The sequence below is a fragment of the Lutra lutra genome, chromosome 5 (genome assembly GCF_902655055.1).
Source record: "Lutra lutra chromosome 5, mLutLut1.2, whole genome shotgun sequence".
Taxonomy (NCBI): Eukaryota; Metazoa; Chordata; class Mammalia; order Carnivora; family Mustelidae; genus Lutra; species Lutra lutra.
The window spans coordinates 43,562,900-43,589,505 of record NC_062282.1 but is presented as its reverse complement, the minus strand read 5'-3'; the positions used below and the strand labels follow the sequence as shown (position 1 = coordinate 43,589,505).

General features: G+C 45.3%; 1 protein-coding gene across 1 annotated transcript; it reads left to right on the top strand.

The window, feature by feature from the left end:
- Positions 1-1,709: 1,709 nt before the first annotated feature.
- Positions 1,710-26,180, top strand: SLC36A2 (solute carrier family 36 member 2). Its single transcript, XM_047729559.1, has 10 exons — positions 1,710-1,967; positions 4,932-5,022; positions 5,595-5,683; positions 6,231-6,326; positions 9,980-10,064; positions 12,609-12,827; positions 14,216-14,314; positions 19,878-20,044; positions 22,049-22,218; positions 25,163-26,180. The coding sequence occupies exons 1-10, from the start codon at positions 1,804-1,806 to the stop codon at positions 25,432-25,434; spliced, it is 1,452 nt and encodes a 483-aa protein (XP_047585515.1). The 5' UTR covers positions 1,710-1,803; the 3' UTR covers positions 25,435-26,180.
- Positions 26,181-26,606: the final 426 nt, after the last annotated feature.

The following is a 26,606-nucleotide window of genomic DNA, read 5'->3' as shown; positions in this document are numbered from 1 at the left end:
TGGAAGGAGCCCTCTCGCCAGCTGACAGTGATACGACAAGTCGGATGCCTGCAGACAGTGCTCTGCAAGTTTCCCTGTAGCTGATGACGTCTGGGAAGGGCCCCCAGCAAATTCCCGTATTCCAGCAGCTCCTTTCTCAAAGGTCTGAAGATTAACTCAGGCTTCTCACAACCTGGGGAGGAAAACAGGACCTGGCCCGTATCTAAACATCTCAAGCCCCTTTACAATCTCATTCATACATCTTGTTGCCTCAGCGGGAGCCAAGATCTGTTGGTGGGATGAAAGCTGAGATTAGAATCAAATTATAGAACCTCAGTGCTGCGAATGAGCAGACCCGAGGATGAAGCCTGCCGCCCCACAGACCAGGAATGCTGCCACGTAATGCTGCCAGACGAGTGAAGAGAAGACGTTCCAAACCGCAGCAAGTGTCTCCGTTAATTCAGGGCAAGAGCCTTGAAGGGTGGGGCCAGGATTCAAACCAGGAGGTCAGTGTGGTGGTCACAGCTGCAGGCTTCTGAGACAGAAAGATCTGGCTTGGGTAGATTTGGGGTTCTGCCAAGGATTAGCGGTGACTTCAGGCAAGCTAGTCTATACCTCCCTAAACCTCAGTTTCCACATCATAAAAACAGAATGACAATGCTACCCGGAGAAGTAGTTAGGCTTTTTTGAACCTGACGCTTGGGTGGGGATAGGGAGGTGCTTGTAAGGGGTGGAGTGGGCCTCTTTAAGGGAAGGAGTACAAAATTATAAATTCAAAATTGCATACAGGACTTTGGAAGGGGTCCCATGTGAGGGAGGGGCTGGACAAATCTGTCTTGAATGCTACGGTTAGCTGAGAGATCACTGGAGTAAAGCTCTTGGCACATGAAATGATGGTACGGAGAGTGGTCTGGCTTGAGTAAAATGCTATAATTTTAAGGAAGGAGGAAATCTTGGCCTGTGCGTCTGTGACTGAAGCAGAGATAATGACAGAAAATGAAACACTAGAGAAACCCCCACAAGTCCTTCTTTAGCTGCAGAGTTCTATCCCGAATGTCATGCGCGACCTTAGGCAAATCATATGCTCTCCTGGTGTCTGTGTCCTACCCAGTGAAATGTGGCTTAGGGTTGTACAGTCTCTGCCCTTTTCCCAAAGAACCCCCACTGCTTTCTCCCTGGAACCTCACAAAAGCTAAGAAGCAGCTAGAGGTGGGTGAGTGCTTGCTTCTTTTCCTCCCAACTTTTCCCAGGGAAGAGGATCTCCCGGAAGGATGCCTTACAACGGTTGTCAGCCAGTGGGAAGTGGAGCCCTTAACCTGGGATGAATAAGGAGATGGGGTGTGGAGGTATTCTCCTGGAGACAGAAAGAGGGTATTAATTAAAAAGCCTGGTCCCCACTCTTTCACTTTCTGGCTGTGTGACATTGGGCAGGTCTCTTTAGTTCAGAGTCTGATTTCTTCATTATTTAATTTATAGGGATAAAAGAGAAAATATAAGTAAAGCATTCAGGAGAATGTCTGTCTCTTAGTGAAGTGCTTCATACCTGTTAGGAAAATGAGGGGTATTGTCACTGCTATTAGGTGAGGTGGATGACTCTCCTCCAGAATCTGTTCCTGCCTCTCTGTTCTAGCTTCTCCTACAGGAGCTGCTGGGGCTTCTTGGGGCAGGAGGAGCAAACTCCGGGGGAGGTGGGCGGAGCCTCATTCCAGCTCCACTAGAGCCTCCTGAGGCACAGCCGCTGAGCTGGGGTTTGCACCTGACGGACACCTTCCTGCTTGCAGAGCAGACCTCCTCCACACCCAGAGCCCTCTCTCGGAAGCAATCATGCCTGTGACGAAGAGTGCCGGGGGTCCCCGGGGCACTGTTGACCTCAAACTGGACCTCAGGTCCCCTCCCAAAAGTGCCAAGAAGCTACAGAGCAAAGACTCCAGTTTCTGGGATGGATGTCCTTCCGAGTCACCAGGCTTAAAGAAGACCAAGGGCATAACGTGAGTGCTTTTTTCTGCCACCTCCCATTTCTGCCTCTGAGACTGCAAGCTTGCATTGACAAAAACCCTAGCGCAGCTGTGTCTGACGCCCAGCCCATTATGCAGATGGGAAAACCAAGGTCAAAAAAAGTACAGGCAGAGACTGAGTCAAGGTGAGAGGTTACAGGGGCAGGAGCAGGGACTCAGAAAGCCCTAGGCTCTCATGGTCCCACACTCCATAGTGTGGGGACACTAAGTCCCAGTTACCGCAGGCCATGCACTGGGTCATTGGCAGGATGGGCACTAGAATCCAGTGCTGGCCCTAAGTCAGCTTTGCTCCCAGTCAGTCCTGACCATTGGCAGAATCCCTAACTTTCTCCAAGGAGATTAGTTCTGAGCTTAAAACCGTGGCCTCACTGACAACCAGGCAACGACTCCTGTCTAACTCCTTCCTCCAGTCACTCCGACTTCTACTTTGGCCTGTTTTTAAGTTGTGAGGACATCAAAAGCACAGGATGTGGAAGACTTTCTTCTACTTCCCTGCGGTGTGTGTGGGGGGGTGGGGAGGCTTGCAAACCATGACCAGGAAGGGTCTGCAGAAGGAGTTTAGGAGGGGGAGCCACACTACGGGGCTCAGCAATCACCGCCTCCACCGCCCAAGCCGAGTGGCCAGTCCCCTTAGGAAATGTGGGTGGGTGGCCTGCTGGAAAGTGCTGCTGCTTTAAGAAGAAAATGTTGACAGCACTGGTATAGTAGAAAGAACACCTGCGCTCAACTAGTGATTCTGTACCTTCCCTTCCCCCAGCCTCGAGCCCCCCATATGCAAAACAGGGGTAAAGGGGTGGCAGTGCGAATTTAAAGAGACCGCCTGTGGGAATTACGTCTGTTGGGAGGGGGTGTGCGGCAAGCAGGGAGAAGTTACCAGAAGGCAGGCGAAACCCCCTTCCATTGTTAGCGTCAAGACGGCACCAACAGGGTTCATTTGCCCCCAGGGGCTAGCCCTGGGGGCTGTGAATTCCTGACACTGAGAATGAACTCTCCAGGCCCTGGGCCATCCACAGCAGAGCAGGGATATTTCTCAATCAGAGGCCTTGGGGGAACCAACCAGCTCTTGTGTCCTAAACTGACCACGTGGTTTGGTGGCAATTTCGGCTACTTAAGGATCAAAGACGGTAAATAAAGCACGAGAGAACTAGAGGGCCCCTCACGGTTTGGAGCAGAAGAGAAACATGTCGGGCAAGTGTGGAACTCAGGTCAGCTCACGTGGTTTCAGATGCCCCCTTAGCTGCTAACCAGCTCAAGCAAGTGACAGAACTCTCTGCCCCAGTTTCTCCTCTGTGAAATGACAGTTCACTCCTCCCAGGATGGCTGCAAATGTGACTTGCACATAAAGCGCCCAAACACAGGACCCTTAAAAGCTGGCTGCTACGAATACCTTGAAAGTCCAAGGTCACCAAAGGACTTGGGGCTAGAACACCAGTGCCTTGCCTCCCAGCCCAGTGCTCTGCCCAGCTCACCACCCTAAGTTCCTAAGTCAGCTGCGTGGCCCAAAGTTAAATTCTGATTTCTTAAGTCCTTTGCTTAGAAATTTCTAAAGTGACCTGTTGACCCTTTCCCTGTTGCAAAACAAGCCCATTATTGGAGGGCCGAAGGGCACAAGCACTGGGTCAGCAATGCTGACACCCACAGAGGGAGAGAAGGGCACAGCACTCTCCGCCCACATTCTCCCTCAATTGTTCTCTTTAACCCGTAACAAATCCATGGGCAGATGCTCAGAAAGCCAGAGGATCTAGGGATTAACACAAAGATAAGGGTGGTTGGGGTCAATTCTTTCAAAATATCATTCCTCCCAACATTTACAGAGGCTCAGCAAAGTAGACCTGTTGGCCAAGATGACACAGCTAGTTAAGTAGTGGCCTTGGAATTTAATCCCTCGTTCATCCAACCTCAGAGACCAGGCTCCTTCCAGAATACTTCTGGTGCCCTTTATAGTGTCCTCGCTGAAAGCCTCTTCCAGGGAATTTCCAATGTTTCTGAAGTTGTGGATATAAACCCAACACTCAACTTGGTCCAACCTGGTCCAGGTACAAAGAGGTATAGTAACAGGTTGTTCCGTAATTCATCAACACAGAGCATACCTCCCTGGAACTTATCCTTAAAGGTGCCCTTCAGACCACTTTCCCATCTGTCTTAAAGAGGGGATCGGAGTTTTTATTTTTGTTTTTGATTGGGGTGGGAGGAGACATGCCTTTCCCCAGTTTGAGGTCTTGGCCTGAGGGCCAAAACAATTCCTCTGGAGCCCAATCGTCAAATGACCTTGTCTCAACAGACCCCATCTGGGGTCCTATTTAATTCAGAAGTCACCATGAAGTCTCTTTGCTGCTGGCCCCTTTCCCTTTTCTCTGAGTTCAATCCTGTCTCAGCTACTAGTTTTATGACCTTGGGCCATCCCCTTTCTGAGCTTCCATTTCCTTCATTACAAAATGGAATTTTTCCTTTTATGTGTCTCTCTGGGCCTATTTCCGGGAGGTGGTCCAGTAGAAGCGGGGTGAAGAACAGGGATGCGGAGGCATTTCTGAGTTCAAATCCTGACTCCCCTGTGTGTCTCTGGACATGTCATTAAAAAAAATCTCTATGCCTCAGTTTCTTCATCAGCAAAATAAGGACAATAATGTACTTCCTAGGCTTGACAAGAGAATTAAATGAGGTAATATGGGTTAAGTACTTAGCATAGTACCTAGTATATAGTAAATATTATCATGGGATATGTTGAGTGTTAGCTGCTAAAACCATGACAGGCAAACTGAGATGGTTGGTCACCCTATAGGAGACCCAGAGGTGCCAATCAAGGCCATGGGGACAGAGAGATGGCCAGGAGCCCACCTATCCAGCTGAACTCAGGTGTTGGCATGTCATGAGGGAATGCCTGTTGGACCTCCTCACCTTCACACACCTACACCTTCATGTCTCTTTCCTCTCCTTTAGAGCCTTCCAGACCTTGGTTCACCTGGTGAAAGGCAACATGGGTACAGGGATCCTGGGACTACCACTGGCTGTGAAGAATGCAGGCATCCTGGTAAGAGGGGGTGCTGCAGGTTGGGCCAGCATGACAGGGTTGGAAGGGGAAATAAGTGGGAGGAGAGGCTCTCAGAGTTTATAATGGGTTGCGAGAAGCAGTCTTTCTTGGAGGCAGCTTGGTCCAGACCTGGAGTCTAGACATCAGTCAGGGTTTGAGTTCTGGCTCTGTCACAGAATTGGAGTGGCCCTGGTGAGTCATTTGTCCCTTCTTTGGGGCTCAGTTTTCTCCCTTGGAAAATGCAGGAGTTGGACGAGGATGAGTTTTCTGATTGTGCCTTATGTAGCACTAGGACGCGTAGACACCTCTGAGGTCACTAAGGGTCAGAATCCTGAGTCCCCCACTCACACTACAACACCCATTGTAATTGCTTTATGTACTTTATTGGAGTACTACTTGAGATTATATTTGAAAGCACCGTTATTGCTGCCAAAAAGGACTTCCAAACCAGTTTGCTAGAAAGTTCCTTGAGTGCCAAATGGTATCTGTGCTACCAAATCTGTCCTTGCAAAGTTCTTCCTAAATCCATTCCCTTCTCTCCTCCCCTTTCCCTTGGCTCCCCGTTCCCTCAGATGGGTCCGCTCAGTTTGCTGGCCATGGGCTTCACCGCCTGCCACTGCATGCACATCCTGGTCAGGTGTGCCCAACACTTCTGCCACAGGTAAGGAAAACAGCATCCTCATGTCAATTGCTTTGGTCCTGGGTTCTCAGGGATGTCCCAGAAACATCCTACATAAAACAAGAGTTTACTTCTTTCTTCTAACAAGGCTAAGAAAAAGAGAAAAGCATTTGGGACAGAGACCTAAGATGAGGCTCTGCCACATGACTCATTAGGTGATCTCAATCAGGCCACTGGGATTATCTGCTTGGCTCATCTGTAAATTGGGCATAAACAATCCATGCCTAACCCTGCCTCAGAATTGTGATGAGAATCCATTGGGATCCTGGATAGGAAAACTGCTGTACCTCACGCGAGGTGTGCTTTATTACCCTGGTTCTGGGGGAACCACCCCGCTTGACAGGTGAGGAAAACAAGCCACCCAGGAAATACTGCCAGGTGTCTAAGTCTGAACTAGAACTTGGGTCTCTGCCCCAGTGTACTTTCTCCTCCAGCTGGGTCCTGCCTTCCTGTGTGTCTCCAGACCTTTTAATACAGGATCTGAGGTTAAACACACTCTTGGTAACTCTATATGCACTTTCTCCTACAGGCTTAACAAGCCCTTCATGGACTATGGTGACACGGTGATGCACGGACTGGAAGCCAGCCCCAGCGCCTGGCTCCGGACCCATGCCCACTGGGGAAGGTACCTTGTTCTTGCTCTGCCTGAAGTGGAGTGAGCTAGTGGAGGAGGAAATATGGCTGTCAGGGATGCCTTCTTCCCTGGAAAGCTGGCTCATGTGGCACAGAATGTCGGGCTTTCCACATGGAAGGGGTTCACTGGAAATCTTCCTAATCCAAGACCCCACCTTGTATACTTTCCTTTTTTTTTTTTTTCAGCTTTAGTATTATTCACTTCTTTATTAAACTATGCTTATCCTGTTGGGCTGTGTACAGGCCCTGAAAATACTGTGGGGAGCAAGGCAAACAGGCTTTGCTACCACAGAATCCATTATCCAGTGGGAAAGACAAGCATCACACAGGTTAGGAGACAGTCACTTCATAACCACTAGGATGAGTGTGATGAAGGAAGGAAATACTAGTTGTTACTGAGCAGATAAGGCAATGTGTGTGGGCTCATGTGGGCTTCCTAGGAGGGAACAATTGAGATGAGCCCCGAAGGAAGGAATTCTTAAGGATAAGCAATTACCTAAGTTAAAGTGGGCAGGAGCCTGGATTGCCTTCCTGGAAGATGAAAGAGCAGAGCATGAAGGTCTGAAGCTAGATGGAATGTGTGACAGTTTCAAGGTACCGAACAAAGGGAGCTTGAGGGCAGAGTCAATGAGATGAGGCTGAAGAAGGATCCAGAGTTCCAAGCAAACTCTACGTTGTGGACCTTCTTAAAGGTTTTTGTTCTTTTCTTTAATACCATGAAGAAGCCACTGGAAGGTTTTAATCAGTCAAGTGATCACATTTGTGTTGCTTAAACATCTCTCTGGCTTCTGTTAGGAGAATACATTGTAAGTGAGCAACCGGTCAGATCCGTGAGGGGGCTATTGGCAACGTCCAGGGAGATAACAATGACAGCTGGGACCAAGCTGGTAGCAGTGGGGGTGGAGAAAAGTGAATTTGGGTTATGCTTTGGATCCCTGGACTGTGGGAAAAAGGAAAGTCAGGGTTGACTCAGATTTCTGATGACTTTAAGTTTAGACAAGTTGGGTTTTAGGTTCCAGTGGAGATGTCAAACGGGTAGGGATATGTACAGTTTGAACCCGCCTTCATGTAGTACATACAGAACTAAAGTCATCAACATGAAGCCAGGGCGCAGAAGACATCCCTTAGGGAGAGAATTTATAGTAAGAAGAAAAGTATTAAAAACAAACAAACAAACAAACATGTTAAGGACCCTTTGCTGAGTGGACGTCCTCCTCCAGCAACTCCTACCTTTTGCTTTCGGGACTGACACAGAACAATCAACCCCCTCCATGCACGGTACTTGGGACTAAATCTGCTCTTTTGTCTTTGTTTTCAGGCCTGTGCCCACTCTGTCCACATGCTCTTTTCTGAGTACCATCTAGGTCAAAGTCTCTCTTGAATCGTGATACTCTAAAACATTCCAGCCCTGCTCTGCACCCTCTCACGAAATGTAGTCTACAGAGCATGGTGGCCCTGGCACCGCTCTTGGCCCAAAGCCCGTTCACATCCTGAATCAATAAATTCAGCCTCTGAGCAGACTCAGGCGGCTTTGGGATGATGACCAGAATTTTTCCAGTGTGTGACCCAAGAAGAGGTTCTGTCTGTCACTTACCCCTCAAATCCTTCTACCCATCGTTGGACATATAAAGCAGCTCTTCCTGCTCTCCTTAGGGACCTGGCTCCCCTAATCATCTCCTCTCCTATAACTTGAACTTTTCTTTGGCTCTTCTTTCTATGGGCTCTTCCAATCAACATTTAAATGCATTCATGTGTCTCCATCTTAAAAAATAGTGAAATAAACTCATAAAGTTTCCTGGACTTCACACCATCCTGTAGCCACCACCCAATCTCCTATTCAGCAGCTGCTTATTCAACAGAGAGCTATTGAGTCCCCTCAGTGTGTCCAGACGGGTTGTGACAATGGGTCTACAATGATGAGCAGAATGGGCACCATCAAGACTGAAGCTCACACGTAGCTCCGTGAAAGAACAGCACACATTCTGACTTTACTTCCATATGTCTGGCTCACACCCCTTCCATGGGTCACCTGGCTTTTCTGTCCTTAGACTTCTGTTGAAGTTCTTTCTGCCTACGTCTTAAAAGACCTCCTTGTTGCCCCTTCTTCAACTCAGAGACCCTCTCAACAGTGTGGGTACAATTAAACATTCCCTTCATCAGATGTTTTCTCCTCCCTTGGCTTCTATTAAACCCTTCCCTCACCCCTAGTTTCCCATTTACCTCTCTGGCCAGCCCTTGGCTTTCATTACAGGCTCCTTTGTTCCTGTCTTACCTTTAAATACTGGTGTTCTCTAGGGTTTGGGACACCAGCTTCTCACCTCCTCCCTCTGTGCACTCCCCAACACTGACCTGCCTTCTTAGGGCTTTATCCATTACTGACAAATCAATAGTTCCAGACCCTCATATGTAGTCATCTCCTGAACCGTAGGAGCCTTAGGCTCAACAATTCAGATACTGAATGTGTCACTTCTTCCTCTTCCCCCAAAACCTGTTCCTTCTTTCCCGTTCATTTCATTGTCCTAGCCAAAGCCTGACAGGAAACTCTGAACATTTCCCTTCCCTTTCCACCAGAGGTTCGTGGTCACCAACTTCTGTAAGTTCTAGCTCCCTAGTACCTCTTAAATTGCTTTAATTCTCTCCTCCTAATAACCATGTCTTTGTCCAGGCTGCTGGACACCTCTGTTATTATAAGAATCTGCTACATGGTCTACCTATCTTGAGTCTAGCCCCTCCAGTGGATTCCCCACAACCAGAGAAATCTACCTTCTCCCTATGCTGAAGTGCTTTCCTCACTCCTTCCTCTTCACCCCTCCTCCTCAGTCTTTTTAAAAAATTTCTCTCTTTCTTCCCCTTCCCAAGGGACTCCTGCTCAGGTATTGGTTTTTCTATGAAGGCTATCTGCTCTATAATTAGGATAAACTGTCCTTTTCACCGTGGCCCTGAGTGCCGATTCTTTTTTGGTCACTGATCTATGAACCACTCAGTGAGGGGACCATGTGTTATTTGTGTTTCCCTCAGAGCCTAATATGGCATCTGGCGCATGGTAGAAAAAAATTGCATGTTAATGATAGCTAATAAAACTGGTGTGCTTGGTAGGAGAAGAGTAAATGAAACAAGATGGGATTGGGAGGGAGACAAACCATAAGTGACTCTTAATCTCACAAAACAAACTGAGGGTTGATGGGGGGAGGGGGGTTGGGAGGGGAGATGGGGTTATGGCCATTGGGGAGGGTATGTGCTATGGTGAGTGCTGTGAAGTGTGTAAACCTGGTGATTCACAGACCTGTACCCCTGGGGATAAAAATATATTATATGTTTATAAAAAATAAAATTAAATTTAAAAAAAATGGTGTGCTTGTTTCTATACATCAATTAGTATCAATTATGAGGAATGCCACAGAGCCAGTGTTGGGGGAGGCTCCCAACTATGAAGAATTTCCCCACTTGCTGAGCTGGGAGTGTGAGGGTGGTTGAGAAACACTTTTTTTAAAAGGAATGATTGTTACCTCCCTTCTTACAGCCCATTGTTGACTGCGTTAGCAGAAGCGAGGGTGCTGGTACAAGGTCACCAACCCCTGGGGACAGAACTAGAAACGACAGACCAACTCTTCTTTTATAACATGTTTTCTTTCTCCTCTCTTCCAGGAATATCGTGAGCTTCTTCCTTATAGTCACCCAGCTGGGCTTCTGCTGTGTGTACATTGTGTTTCTGGCTGATAATTTAAAACAGGTAGAGTGTTCCAGAGAAGGTGGAAGGGGAAAGGACGTGGAAAAAGAGGGTCCTCTGTGAATTGTTCAGCAAATGTGGCTTCTTCTTTTGGGCTCCTGATGTCCTCATGAGTACAACAAAGGAAGTTAAACTAGATGTTATGAAGGAATCCAGACTTCCCCGGTCCACTGATCTGTTCTGCAAGTGTTTACTCTTTCCAGTATCTTGGGCCTATTCTCAAAGCCGGTCTCTAACACTGAGCTGGTAGAAACCTAGAATTTTGTCAGTTTTCCTGCCTTGGAGCTAAATCATCCCTAACTCTCCCGAGACTGATCTGGCTCTTTTTGGATGATCCCTCATCTTTGGACCATCTTTATCTACCTTTAGCTGCTTAACCTCTGGTTTAACAGTTGTTGTCTCCAGGAAGTTGTTTTGATCTAGCCCAGAAGTTATCTTGTAGGAATTTAAGCAAAATATGGTGGGTAATAACAAAGGCCATCTTTAGTCAATTAGTGAGTTTAAAAAAGAAATTATTCTTTAGGGCTCTTTTTGTTTGTTTGTTTATTATAATACCAGAAATTTAGAAATGTAAAGAAATTAGGCAGAAGGAACAAAATCGCATGCATTCAAGGTTAGCTGCTATTCTATGTCAGAAACAGGAAGTATTATGTCTGCTTTCCCGCATTTAGTTCTCTCTGGGGCCTTTTCATGGTAGGTATTGTGGTTATTCCTATTTTGTTGATGAGAAAACTAAAACTATAAACTCTGTAAGGTGTAGAAGACCACAGAGCCAAGGTTAAAAATCCAGGCCTTTCAACATCAGAGCTCAAGTTCTTGAACACTATGCTATATTACTTTTCAAAATGAAACAAAATTGGGGCGCCTGGGTGGCTCAGTTGGGTAAACATCTGACTCTTGACCTCAGCTCATGCCTTCATCTCAGGGTCGTGAGTTCAAGCTCTCTGTTGGGCTCCACGATGGGCATCGAGTCTACTTAAAAAAAAAAAAAAAAGTAAGAAGAAAGGGAGGAAGGAAGAAAAAAGAAAGAAAATTATTAATTCAACCACTCGTGGTTATTGTTTTAAGTTAGTATTAACTAGTTAGCATTTTGTAATGTGCTTACATATTTTTGTCCTTATGTTTTTTTAATGAAATTTTTACCAGTTTTATAATATTTCATCACACAGATTGGCCAGAACGTAGTCTTCTCTCGTTGGATATTTTATTTGTTTCCCTTTGTTTTTCTGCTATAATCTGTGGAAGTTTTTGTACACCCCTTTATTTCTTTGCAATATATTCCTTAAAGTAAAATTACTGGATCAAATAGTTTGATTGTTTGAAGGCTCTTAAAACATGTCGCCAGACTGCCACTTGGAAATTAGTCTGCTATCAGCCAAACGTTATCATCTGTCTAGATACAAGGCAAGCATTCTCTCCAAGAGTTTGCAGGCTAAGTAGGATGTGTTCTAAAACAAACAAGCTAGCTCTCAATATATTTTGGTGCTGGGTCAGGACACCACCAACAATGCTCTAAAGACAGGGCCGCTTCACGGTGAACTTAAGGGGCAAAAATGTGCGGGGGCAGGAAAGACCATTGCAACAAGGGAAGGCTCCTTTACAGAGGTGCCACCAAGCAGGGTGTTGAAGGACAGGTTTGAGGAGTAGGGGTGGCAGTGAGGGAGGGAGGAGTGAACACCTGGAGGCAGGAATGTACAGCCCCGCTCGGGAGAGGCCATAAAATTGGTTGTAGGAAGGTGTGGACTTTGGGAGACTTGAATGGGGCCCATGATGGAGGGCCATGAATGCCTGCTAATGTTTCAAGTACTTTTCCTATTGAAAGGAACCAGAAGGTGAGGAATTAGAAAAAAACAAGACTTAATGGTTCATCTAAGTAACCATGTTTGTGTGTTCTTAAGTGAAAAGGAGATTTCAAAATAAGAGCATATGCTGTGATTGTGGTCTTGTAAAAAAAAAAAAGTTGAGTATAATACATGTAATTTGTGATATGGTATAGAAAATGCATAGATGAATATATTTCAAGACATCACTTTGGCTACCAATGTGTACTGAGATCATCATTGTTTTTACATCTTCTTCTTGCCTAATTCTAGTCTCTAATTGTTCTGCAATGCTCTGCAATATTGCTTGCATGGTAAGACGGTACCCATTAAGCCAGGCTGATTCTAAACTAGGGTAGGACTATCCCTCTCCTCCCAACTTCAGGGGGTTGTTTGTACTGTGTGCAGGGGGCTATTTCTTGTTTGTCACAATGATTGGGGGATGCAAATAGCTTTTACTGGGTGGATGCTAAATGTCCTGCAGATAATGGTCCAGTCCTCATAAGGAGTAATTCTCTCGCTCAAATGCCAGTATTACTCTGATTAAGAAACAGTAAGTGATGGGTTTTTGGTTATAAGCAAAAGAAACTCTAACTCATCGTGAGGCCCTGGCATGTGAGACTTGCTTTGTGTGAGAGAGTTTGGTTATGGGCCAGGCACTAAGCTAATCACGTGGCCAGTAGATGTATTGACTCTTCCCTCTTCCCTCTTCCTGTTCCTTCCTCAGATAGTGGAAGCAGTTAATGGGACCACCAACAGCTGCCATTACAATGAGACAGTGATTCTGACGCCCACCATGGACTCTCGACTCTACATGCTCTCCTTCCTGCCCTTCCTGGTGCTGCTGGTCCTCATCCGGAACCTCAGGGTCTTGACCGTCTTCTCCATGTTGGCCAACATCAGCATGCTGGTCAGCTTGATCATCATCACCCAGTATATTGTCCAGGTTAGTGGACCTGACTCCTCCAGCGGGCAGAACCTTTTATCAATAATAGACTGATACCTACCTAAGGCCAACCCTGAGGATAGGCGTGAACCTCACTCTTGAGTCTCGTACCATTGTAATATTCTTTCCACGAAGATGTCTCTGTGCAATCTCATTCTTCTGGATAGGTCCTCTTTTATGTTGCTGTTCCAATCCTTGTTGAATTCTGGCCTTTGAAAAAAATTTTGCTTTGCAAGGGAAACATCTTGATTGGTGAACCACAGACCATTCCTGTAATGGTTGGATAGCAGCAAAAGGCAAATGAAAAGCATGATCTCCTACTAAAGCTGAAACTTAGCGAATTACCTATGGTCTTACATCCTCTAGGCTACCATTCCAGGTACCAAAATTACCCACAGGAACTCAAGAGAAAAAGAAAAATACTTAGTCACAGAGGCATGGTCTCAGAAGACCACAAGCAAATCTATCACAATGCAAATTACAAAGCCTTCAAGGTTGAGTTGTGGATATTGATTTTCCCTCCATTTCCCACTTTTCTATCCTTTCTAATGTTTATTTACTGGACAAGACTACATAGAAATTTAAACCCAGAAGGCCCTTAGCATATCTCTCATATCATCCAGATATCTGGATAAATCTGAAAGATTTACCTTTCAGAAGTCTCAAGAAAAAGTTATCTTGTCCATGGAATTTAGTAAAAAAAAAAAAAAAAAAAAACCACAAAAAACAAATTAGTCATATTTTAGGATAACTACAAATAGGTCCTATCTTCCTTAAGGCAACATCAATAAATTCTACAAAATTGAATTTCCTAACAAGACAGCTACCTTCAATTCATTTTTGGACCATTCTTGAAGTTGCCCAGTTAGAAGAATGGCTCTGTAATTATTGTCCCATTCAGGTCACAGGGTGCATGACATATTCCACACATTTTCTTTCCCTTTAATTTATAACTCATTGAAGAAAAGGGGGCTTTCACATCTGACTAATTACTGTGGACTCCTGAGACTATCACTAACTATAGTCATAGCAGTTTCTGTCACCTGTAACCACTGGTACATTTCTAGTGTCCGTGGGCACTGCAGGCTGGTACCAGCCTGTGGTGCATTAAATTTTCTTTTGGAGGATTCTGGTAACCGTACTCCCCCCATGAGGTACTGACCCTTCAGTACTTCGACAATACCTCAGTGTTTCTGTCCTCTGACTCTTTGGTGGTGTACGTGTTAAAATCAACTTTGATGCCTACTTCCTTTTGAAGTTTTCCAAACTTCTTGACATTACTATTTTTTTTTTTTTAATTTGGGTCTACTCTCAGAATATTCCCCCTCTTAAATGAACCAAAACATGCTTTGAGAGTTAAGGTCTTACTACATTTCTCTCTCCTGTAGGAAATTCCAGACCCCAGCCAGTTGCCACTGGTAGCAAGTTGGAAGACCTACCCTCTCTTTTTTGGAACAGCTATTTTTTCATTTGAAAGCATTGGTGTGGTAAGCTTTGAATTGGGATAATCCTTTGGGTGGCCCTCTGAATAGGAGCTGGGAACTCTCAGTTTCTGGGTTTCTATGTGCACACAGGAGAAAGTAACCTCTTGTCCCAATACATCTATTAAACATTTATCTTCCAACCAACGTGTGTTTCCTAATCTTTTAAACTCAAGACAAATAGAGGTAGATAATTTACAGGATCCAATGAAACAAACAAAAGCAGTTTTAAGCTGGGAAGTACTGTATATTTACAATGGATTATTATATAGTTTATGTTTCCACACTTGAAGGGTAGTGCTGTGTATGTAATTTTGTTTACTTTTAATTTGCATGTGCTACAATTCAGTTTGGTGGGGGGAGTGTGTACATTTCTGTAAGTTTGGGAAATGCATAGAGTCACATTCAGGACACAGAACAGCTCCCTCACCACTGGAAACTTCCTCATGCCGTCCCATTGTAGTCAGCTCCTCACCTCCCACTAACCCCTGGCAACCACTTTCTGTTTTCTGTCTCTGTTGTTCTGTCTTTTCCAGAATGTCCTATACCAGGCATCACGCAGTACTTAACCTTTTGAGACTGCACGTAAGATCACCTGGGTTGTTGCATGCATCAGTAACTCCCTGCTTTCTATTGCTGAGCTGCCGCTGTATAGACAACACCATGATTTGTTCATGAGTTCACCTGCTGAAGAACAGTGAGGTTGTTTCTAGTTTTTGACAACTATGCGTAATGCTGCTATAAGTAAGCATTTATGCACAGGATTTCATGTGAAGATAACTTTTCATTTCTCTAGCAGTAGGTTTGCTAGTCACATATTAATGAATATGGTTTAACTTTATAACAAATGCCACACAGGTTTTCATAACGGCTGTACCATTTGGCTTTCCCACAGGCATGGGTGAGCATTCCAGCTGCTCTGCGTCCTTGCTAGTTCTTATAGTCCTGTCAGCATTTTTTTCTTCTGCCATTCTAATAGATTCATAGTCATGTTTGATTGCGATTTAATTTGCATTTTATTAATGACCAATAATCTTGAGTTTCACTTTGTGGGCTTGTCCTCTATATATCCTCTTCAGGCAAGTATCTGTTCCAATCTTATGCAAACTTTTAAAAAAAATGGAGCTTCTGAGTTTTAAGAATTCTTTATATATTACAAATCCAAGTCCTTTATTGGATATATAATTGCAAATATTTTCTGCAGCCTGTAACTTCTCTTTTCATTCTCTTAACAGTGCCTTTCATAGAGCAACATTTTAAATCTGATGAAGTCCAGTACGTCAAAATTTTCATTTTATGGATCCTGCTTTCAGGGTTTTATCTCAAAACATTTTGCCTAAACCAAGCTCACAAAGATTTTCTCCTATATTTTCTTCTAAGTATTTTATGGTTTTCATTGTACATTTAGATCTATGATCCATTCTGAGTTAATTTTTGATAAAGTTGCTTGTATGTTGAAGTTCTTTTTTTTAACAGAATACCCAATTGTTCCAGCATCCTCTGTAGAAAGACTGTCCGTTTTCCATTGAATTGCCTTTGTATCTTTGTAAAAACCTTAACAGTATTGTCTTTTTTTTTTAAGATTTTATTTATTTATTTGACAGAGAGAGATCACAAGTAGACAGAGAAGCAGGCAGAGAGAGAGAGGGAAGCAGGCTCCCTGCTGAGCAGGGAGCCCGATGCGGGACTCGATCCCAGGACCCTGAGATCATGACCTGAGCCGAAGGCAGCGGCTTAACCCACTGAGCCACCCAGGCGCCCCCAGTATTGTCTTTCAATCCATGAACATGGAATGTCTTCCATTTATTTGGGTCTTCTTTCATTTCTTTGAACAATGTTTTGATACTTCACATCACTCCCACACATTCACAACTTCAGGCAGAGCCCAGGACTTCACTTACAGATTTAGGGGATCACTTTCTCCAGCATCCTCCTACCCATGTTTTCTTGCATAGTCACCAGTTTCCAGGGGCTTCTTTTTCTGGTTCTCTGGCTAGAAAGCCAGAATTATAGCCTCCCTGTAGTGCTATGCACATCCTGTGACTGAGTCTGATTGGGGTTAAGCACTGAAAGACAGAGGGAAAAACTTAAATAAAAATGAGTGAATGAATGAATGAATGAACAGCGATTCCTCCCAGGGACTGTTTCATAGACATGCAACCTATGCAGTCACTTAGGGACCTGTCTTTGGAAGGATCCTACATGTGGTTTTTAATGCTCTGCTTTCATCATCTTGAAATTCTTGATTTTTTAACAAAAAGCCCTGCAAATGAAAAGTCTTTTTGCATTGGACCTTATAAATCATGTAGCAGAGCTGATTTATTCCCCACATTCTCTGGACTCCCAAAGCCCCCTTTCCTACTAGTTCTTTTGCTCAAAGAGAAAAATTTGTGTCAGATTTTTAGGTGCCTGTGTGACCACCAGAGTCACTGATACACCAGGATGCTGCTTTGTGACTGGGACTTGCCTTGGGAATGTGATCTTGAGAGCAAAAAAGGAAACAAAAAAGTAGGGGCCCCCCTCCATAGTGTCTGTCCCCCCAGGGACCTCTGTTCTATGTCTTCTGGCCAGAAAGAGGGTTTCTCTTGAACTTTTTTCTGTTTCCATCCACTACATAGGATTCTAGGATTTGAGGTCCTCTTGAGTCTAAATTGGGAGATACAGGAAGAAAAAATACCAAGAAGCCCAGTACCATAATGGTCATTTTTACTTGTTTTGATCAAACCGTGTGCTGTCATATACTTTTAGAGTCTGTGGATAGTTGTTTTATGTATTCTGCCCAGGACTTCTAATCAGTAAGAGAGCTATGGTGGAATGTGCCTACACCATCTTAATGGAAGTGGAGGCACTTTATATTTAGAACTGGATACTCGTCGCAAAAAGCAGAGTGCAGTAGTTGAGCAAATGCCTTTGGAAGCAGAATATGCTGGAATCTTACTTTGGCCATGGGTTAATCCTATGAACTCTAATTCCCCACAAAATGATGGTAGTAATTGTTCAGTAAGTATTGAACACCTACTATGTGCTAATGATGATTAGCGTCAGAGTTCACATTAGCTCTAAAAATCTTCTAGCCTAGTCTCCAAACTTTTCAGAAGAACCCAAGCCCTAAAGGGGAAAAGGACTTGAGCCAGGGCACCAGCTGGGAACAGCTGCATCTGTGGCTAAATCCAGGGGTTCCTTACTCCCAGTCCAGGGACCTTAGCACTTTATGTAAATGGTCATTTATCAATTTGATTGATTGCGGGAGGAGAGGAGGAGAAGCCAGCTACTGAGTAAAAAAGGTAATTTTTAGCCTGGAGGATTTATGCAGTGAAAATGTATGGCAGAGTGGGAAAGCTCAGGTTGGATCATTCACCCTCCGTGTGATTTCCCCAGACGTTTTCCCGAGCACTGGCTGCTACTAGGAGCCTTCCCTCAATCTGGGAGGAAGTGGAAAGGCACAGTGATGACTTTGACCTGGCATTCCCCTCAAGCATTTTCCATTTGTATGGGGCTGAGATGCCTCTAGGACAAAAAAGGAGTTAACAGTACAGGGGAGTAGATGCCCAGGTCCTACCGAGTAATAAATACAATGCTGGAGATTGGGGAGAAGCAAGTACTTGAACTTCCGAAGGCAGCCCCAGTCTGCAGCCTCACTCTGCAACTTTCGAGCTAAGTAATTTGGAGCAAGTTACTTCATCTTGGGGCAGTCTTGTTTCCCTCACCTGTAAAATAAGAATTATACAAGTACCATCTTCATAGAGATGTAGTCTTCCCAGTATTAAAAAATAAGAACAGTTGACATTTACTAAGCTGTTACTGTATGCCATTATGGTGCTCATATAAATCTCAAAAAAATTCCAGTAGGTGAGTTTTCAGATAAAGAAACCGAGGCACAGATCAGCCTAATGCTGCATGCAAGGTGTGCTTGAGTCCATGGCCTGATCAAAGAGAAGGACAGGGTGGAGGAGGGCCATCAGCCGATAGACACCAAAGGAGGAATTTATGGGATGAGAGGCCAGAAGGTTGGTTCCAAAAACAGAAGTGACCTTGGGATGTCCAGCAGGCTCCATGCAGTCCGTCTCAGCTTGGATCTCTCAGAGCCAGGAATGCATCTGGAGAAGGAGGATCCCGAGAACAGGGTGTGTAGGGAAGTGTCCTGCTAGGGAACCAGGAACCTCCAGTCCTAGCTCTGCCATAGTCCGCTGTGTAACCTGAGTCGCAGCCTTCCCATCTGAACAGAGAGCAGCGAATGCACTAGAATTGGAAGTCTCAAACTCAGATGCCTTTAGAAGGCAATGTGAGTGAAGAAACCAGATACTATGTCCATGTGAGGAGGAGAGGTGGGCCTGGTAAATGGGGCAAGAATGGTGTGTGCAAAGACATTCACCTTCAATTGTCTAAAAGGCTATGCTGGCCAAACAAAATGCATCTGCTGGCCAGATCAGGCTGCCTCAGGGGCTGAGCTCCTTGGTCTGCACAACCTGAAGAAGGGCCCTCCCATCTCTGAAGGTGCAGGGCTCATCTTGTGACACCAACCCTTCCTTCCTTCCTTCCCTTTTTTCTCATTTATTGTGGTAAAATATACCGAACATAAAATTTACCATCTTGGGCGCCTGGGTGGCTCAGTGGGTTAAGCCGCTGCCTTCGGCTCAGGTCATGATCTCAGGGTCCTGGGATCGAGTCCCGCATCGGGCTCTCTGCTCAGCAGGAGCCTGCTTCCCTCTCTCTCTCTCTCTCTCTGCCTGCCTCTCCGTCTACTTGTGATCTCTCTCTGTCAAATAAATAAATAAAATCTTAAAAAAAAAAATTTACCGTCTTTACCATTTTTTTTTTAAGATTTTTATTTATTTGTCAGAGAGAGAGAGAGCAAGCACAGGCAGACAGAATGGCAGACAGAGGCAGAGGGAGAAGCAGGCTCCCTGCCAAGCAAGGAGCCTGATGTGGGACTCGATCCCAGGACGCTGGGATCATGACCTAAGCCGAAGGCAGCTGCTTAACCAACTGAGCCACCCAGGCATCCCCGTCTTTACCATTTTTAAGCATGCAGTTCTGTCACTTTAAGTACATTCACAACATTGTGCAGCCATCAACACCATCCATCTTTTGGCCTTGCACAACTGGAACTCTGTACCCACTGAACAGTGACTGTTCATTTGCCCTTCCGTGAGGCCCTGGAAACCACCATGCTACTTCTTGGCTCTCTGAATATGACAACTTCAGATACCTCCGTAAATGGGATCAGGCAGTATGTGTCATTTTGTGACTGGCTTATTTCACTCAGCGTCATGGCCTCAAGGTTTATCCATGTTATGGCATGGGTCAGAAGTGCCTTCTCTTTTAAGGCTGCATCGTATCTACTATATGTATATACCATCTTTGCTTATCCATTTATCTATCAGTGGACACTTGGGTTGCTTCTGCCTTTTGGCTATTGTAAACGATGCTGCTATGAAGATAGTTGTACAGATATCTAATCAAGTCCCTGCTTCCAGTTCTTTTGTGATATACCCAGAAGTGGCATGCCTTTCTTTTGTTTGTGTTCCTCTTTCTCCTTCTCTCTTTTTACCCTATGATCCTTCTGTAGGTTCTGCCCCTGGAAAACAAGATGAAGGATGCCCGCCGCTTCCCAGCCATCCTGTCTCTGGGAATGTCCATCATCACTGCCCTGTACATCGGCATCGGCTCTCTGGGCTACCTGCGGTTTGGAGATGACATCAAGGCCAGCATAACCCTTAACCTACCCAACTGCTGGTAACTTCACAGGCCTCCAAGTGGTGGGGATTCAGGGCTGGGTGGGAATGCGTGGGTGACTGCCCCCACTCCCCTTCACAGATGGCAAACTAAGGTTTAGAGGGCCTCCACAGTGAGAAACAGAACTGTCATTAGAACCCTGGCTCTGGTTTCTTTGTCCAAGGAGTTCTTCCTTCAATAGCCTGCCATGTTGAGTGAGGCCTTGATGGCTTAGTATGAAGAAGGACTTGATTTAGGAGGAGAGAGAAGTGACAGTTTTTGGTCGCCTAAGGAGAGAAGGGAGGGGCGCTCAGGGAAAACGAGGGGCAAGAGAGAGGAGTTGGTGGGTGGCAACACTCATCTCCGATTACATTTCCTTAAGGTCTGGACAATAAGCCTTGCTTTGCCAAAGCCAAGGGTGCACATCCTCCAAGTTAGAGTAGATAAGATGAAAAAGTAGTAAAACAAGTAGTGAGACGACAACCAGCTTGGGAAGACCACCGGAAAAACTCTATGTTCAAATGCACCCAATTCATGCAACGGTTAGCGGACCCAGACTTCAGCAGTACCATATCTAAATAGACACATGGCCCCATATTGCATCATGCAACACTGTCTCCCACACTGAGGCGTGTCATTAATTACAGGGTGTCTGTCTTTTTAGGGGTTACTTGGAGGTTTAATTTGCCTAAATGGGGCTCCTTCCCCAAGGTGATAAATTATCATTCATGAAGCATTTACTACCTGCCAGTTAGGTGCAGATACCAATCTAGGCACACACGGGCATGGTGAGTGCTGGCTGAGTAGACTAGGATCTTGATTTTCACTACCTTCCCCAGCTCATGATCCAGGGACAGTGGGGGAGCGATGGTGTATATATACAAATAGAACAGATCCAGGAGGCCTCCAGAGTAACAAAGGGGCTTTGGGGACTTTTGAGGAAAGAAATCCATCAGAATGAGAATCTTTTTGTGCAACAAGACAACTCCAGCCAGACAAGGACAACCCTGTCACTCATGGGCCCATGTCCTCGCTGCACCACCTCCTCGGTTGTGGTCATGGATGATTTAGCTAACCTCTCTGACCCTCTGTGTCTTCATCTATAAAGCAGAGGTGCCATGGGAATTAAGTTGGGCGTGCAGTACACCTCAAGAGATGGGACAGATGGAAATGGAGTAAAGTGGTGTTTTAGGGAGCAGGACTCAGGAAGCAAGAAAATCAGGGAGCAAGAAACTCAGGAATGTGGAAGTTAATCTTCCTAAGGAAATGATCCCCAGCCTCCCCCCCGCCCACACACACATACACATGGGTTCACTGAACATGTGAGACGCAGCTACCACCTTAGTGGAATAAAGGAAAAAGTCCTTTCTCCAGAGGTCAAAAAAGTCTTCTATAAAACTCAACCCCCTCCCCCCATCACACCCTGTCTCTGCTCCTAGTCCAAGGCCTGCAAGGAACTGTGCCTCTCCTTTTACCTCCCATCCCCCATGCATCCCTGATTGTAGACCTGCTTCTTCCCCTAAGGACTGAGTTCTCTCAACCTACTAGAAGCATGAACTGAGGGCCTGTTCTGTGCCAAGGGCTTTGGGGGAATCCAGAGAATTGCTAAGGACTGACATTAGATCACAAGGGATGGACGTGCTTTAGACCCAGTTTTTTGGTCTTCACTATTTACCACTTGTGTCTCCCTGGGCAAGGCAGCAGGCCAGAGCCTCTAGTTTCTCAAATCTAAAACTGACCATCAAGTGATAAGTGGTTTATGAAGGTGTTACACGTAGCCATGCTCAAGATTCTCTCTCTTTAGAGATGACCCTCTGTCGCCATTCAAATCTGTCATGCTTCACTGTTTTCCCCGCATGCTCTGCCATGACTTCTTCTTGGCTCTGGGAAGTCCCCTGCCCGTCATTTTCAGACAAGGAACCTGGATCCCAAGGGACGATCCCGCAGTCAGAGGTTAATGTCCCAAGGATGCCGGGTACCTGAATGTGGTGGCCTCAGGGGGCATTGCTCTGGTTTGTCCCGCAGGCTGTACCAGTCGGTGAAGCTGCTGTATATCATTGGGATCCTGTGTACCTATGCCTTGCAGTTCTACGTCCCTGCAGAAATCATCATCCCCTTTGCCACCTCCCAGGTGTCAAAGCGCTGGGCACTGCCTCTGGACTTTTCTATCCGCCTCGCCATGGTCTGCCTGACAGGTGAGTACAAGGCCAGGCAAAATGTTGTTCTTTTTCCTGAGGCTGTCAGGAATCTGCCAGGTGGCGAAGCATAGTCCTGATAACCAGTGATGATTGAGCACTAATTGTATCTCGAGGACCGCACTAAAGCTTCACAAGTAGTAACTCATGTAAGCCTCGGGGACAACCTGATTCTTCTCTGTACCTAATTAGTCGGATTCACAGGTGTCCAGCCTGAGGGAGTGACACAGGAGTCTGAACAATAATCATAATGATAAGACCTGATATTTACTAAATACCTACCGTGTACCAGCCACGGTAGGTACACATTTTTTTAGGCCAAATTTCATAGTATTTTGTTCGGCCCTGCAGGAACTCTTAGGAGGTAGGACTATGATAAACTTTCCTTTACAGATGAGAAAACTGAAGCAGAGAGCCGTAGTAATTGGCCAGGAAGTGCCAGAATTGGATTTGAACCCACATCAGCTAAGTCTGGAGTCAGCACCCCTCACCTGACATGTCAGTGGCCAGTGAGTCTAATCTAACAGCAGAAGTGGGTTTTCGAGCCTCCGAGTGTTGTATAAACTTGTGCCGACATTTAAAATGTCCGAGATCTCACATACAAATCCAGATTTCTAACGTTTTGTGGGGGAAACAATTAAAATGGTTCTGCAAGCCGAGGATCACATTCCCCACTGGCCGCAGGGAGCGGGACTTGCCCCCTGGGCTTCAGCTGGCCCTGCTCACCCCCTCACAGTCCTCCTTATGCCCCAGGCCCCGTGATCCAGGGCGCCTGCCCCACGTCGACAAGTGTTTCAGCAGGGGTGACGGAGGTGATAGAGATTCCCGTACAGAGCGTGGCATTCCCCAGCTGTCCCTAAAGCTCCTTTTAATTGCAATTCTAAGAATCCTCCTCAGGGAGATTCTTCTTGCTGCGCTAGACCAACTGATGCCATTCAATGGACACCAGTTTTCTTTCTTTGAAATGATTTGTTCCCAGTTTACCCCAGTAAGCAGGGATACTGCCATTCAGAACCTTAGCGACTCTGGAGAGATTAAGGCATTTGTCCTAAATATGAAGATAATAATTCCTGAAGTTTACAACTTCTGCATGCATTGCCCCGATCTGGACAATTGAGGAAATAAATTGAAGTAATAATACAGATAACTTTTCTGTAACTTTTTTGTTATATGATATTATATTGCTTAATATTAACTCAGTGCTTTATATCAACTCAGTTATGTTGGAGCATATAAATGAGTTTAAAATTTGAACACCAATTGCAGTGTGAACCATAACATCTGAAAGGATAGGTAGCATTTATCCCCATTTTGCAGAGGAGGGAACAAGTTGAGGAGGAGGTAGGGACCTAACCCAAGGCCACACAAGAGGAAGCCAGAATCCTGCCTTTCAGACCCGTTTTGATTCTGATACACTACACCTCCTCCCTGGGAAGCCTGGGAGAGGCTTTGGAGCTTTCTTGGTGAAAGTCTTCCAACAAGTCAAGTAAAAAGATGTGGAAGCCCAGGCCTATAAAACATCTCACTAAAAAAATAGATAATTTCAAAATCTTTAGCTTCTAGTGTTTGTTGTTTTCTGACATATATGTAAAACCTGGAGAAGACATTTTTTTAATGAGACCCTGCAATCTTGTTCCAGCTGAAGACCCATTTCTCCTATAATTTCATGTTCTAGTCATTTGCAAAAAGTGCATATAGTCGTGTTAATTATTAAAATGTTAGCTCTACCAAAGCTTTTTCTTTTTTAATTTTTGTATCTTCTGTACGTTGATGTGTCCCAAGCAGAGGAGACAGTTCCCAACACTGTTATTTAATGTTATTTATTAAGTAAGAGCTTAATCATTGTCTTTTTAAAAAAAGATTTTATTTATGGGGCGCCTGGGTGGCTCAGTGGGTTAAAGACTCTGCCTTCAGCTCAGGTCATGATCCCAGGGTCCTGGGATCAAGCCCCGCGTCAGGCTCTCTGCTCAGTGGGGAGCCTGCTTCCCCTGCTCTCTCTGCCTACCTCTCTGCCTACTTGTGATCTCTGTTTTCAAATAAATAAAATCTTTAAATAAATAAATAAATAAGATTTTATTTATTTACTTGAGAGAGAGAGTGTGGGGGGTGGAGATCAGAGGGAGAGGCACAAGCAGATTCCTGTTGAACAGGGAGGCCGATGTGGGGCTGGATCTCACAATCCCGAGACCACAGCATGAGCCAAAACCCAAGAGTTGGATACCAACTTACCTTTACTCATTGTTGAATAATGTGGATATTTGAAGGGCACCTCAGTGGCATTAATATTATTTTAAGCTAAAAACATTTGAACAAACAGCATCTACAGGGAGGGGAAAAGTAAATCTTTATCTGAACTTCCTTTGCTGAATTAAGCAGGACCTTCTGACAAGGTACAGCCTGAATAATTCGGCCAGAAAGGAGACTAACCATCATCACAGACTGAGTAATTCCCTAAATAAACTATCTGAACCATCATTAACTTCCACTTGTCCTTACGTATGCTCTTTCTGCCCCTTCCTTTCCACTTATGAAATGGGCATGTGATCCCCTGTCTTGGGCTGTTCTGGGAGCTAACTCCTCTGAAGGCTCCTTAGCCCCAATCAAATTCTATCTTTTGTCCTGTTAATTTTGTCTGCTGTCGGTAAATCCCCAGCCCCTGCTGTCCCCCGCCCCATCCTTAAACCTAAGTAGGCAGAGGGAAGATTTCTCTTCTCAACAATATGAATGCAAATTTTGGAAAAATTATTAGGAGATACACCAAAGTTTTAATGCATAGCCTCTAGTGAATGTGGTTGCAGTATTATAGGACTTCCAGTGTTTTCCTTATGTAACTAAATATGAGAAACAACTGGTTTATGTTCTAAGAAAAGGATTCTTTAAAAAAAAAAAAAAAAAAGCTTGACTAAGTCCCAAAGATCCATGTATCCCATATCATCTCCCACAGGCACCTTGGCCATCCTCATCCCCCGCCTGGACCTGGTCCTCTCCCTGGTGGGCTCCATGAGCAGCAGTGCACTGGCCCTCATCATTCCGCCCCTCCTGGAGATCACCACCTACTACTCGGAGGGCATGAGCCCCCTCACCATCACCAAGGACGCCCTGATCAGCATCCTGGGCTTCGTGGGCTTTGTGGTGGGGACCTACCAGGCCCTGGATGAGCTGATCCTCTCAGGACAACCCCTCCCCTTTTCCAACTCCACCATTTTTATTCAGTGAGAATGGCACTGCTCCTTACCCACCAGCACCTGACTTTTACTGACGTGGATATCTTTTGTATGCTTTATCTTTGTTTTGCCTCATTATCTTTTTTCTGGGCCAAGTCATAGTGAAGCAAGCAAGGACTCATCAGTTACAGGGTCTAGATGGTAATTTACAAATTTGTTTTTATTACTTTTCTTTCCATCTCTAGCTTTCCCTTTAAGAGTCTCCCATGGAAGGCTCCTGATTCATCCAACTTGGCAATTCACAAGGTGGATTTTGTACCTTGAGTGGCGCTATGCAAGAAGAGGCCACCAGGGGGAAACCAAGTGACAGCAACTGACAGAAAGAGATGCCCTGGCTGAGGCTGACCCTGATCTGGTAGACAAATGGTTTCTCCTTTTCCAGATCTATTCAAAGAACATAGACTAGGGGAAGTAACCTATAATCCAACAAGGTATACACAACTCCTATGACAAAATAGGGAAAAAAGGTCCAATGTGAACTGTAACTCTCCGAAAGGAGCCATCATATTTAAGTCAAGGGCAATAAACTTTCTAAACCACTGGGTAAAGTTTTGGCCCAGTTTGAAGACATCAACAGATAGGAGGAGTAGTAAATGTGCCAGTGGGGCGGGGGGGGGGGCAGACAATACCATTGCAGTATCTGACATTATTTACCTCTTAATTCTTGCAACAAGCATTCTACCTACTGTGTGCTAAGCACAGTTCAAGGTTCTTAGAGTAGATTGCAAAAATGGCCATAAATTCCTCCTGACAATGTGACTTTGCAACTCCTCTTATCAAGAGGTGAAATCTATGTCTCTACCCCTCAAATCTGGTCTTGCCCTCATGACTTATTGGGGCCAATGGGACGTTGGTTGCTTGTGCATCAGGACTCACATTTCTCGCTGAGCTATGGAGCCACGACCGTCAGGTGAAGAAGACTGAGCTAGCCTTCTGAGGGATGAGAGGCCATATGGAGCAGAAGCGAATCATCCCAGTTGAACCCATCCTTCAGGTCAACCTGCCTGCCAACTTCAAGACACATGAGGGAAGCCTCCTAGACTACACCCAGCCCCAGACAAGCTGATCCAGATGATAAGGATTGTCCAGATGATCCATAGAATTGTGAGAAATAATAAATGTGGTTTTAAGCCATAAAGTGTGGGAGTTTTTATGCAGCAAAAG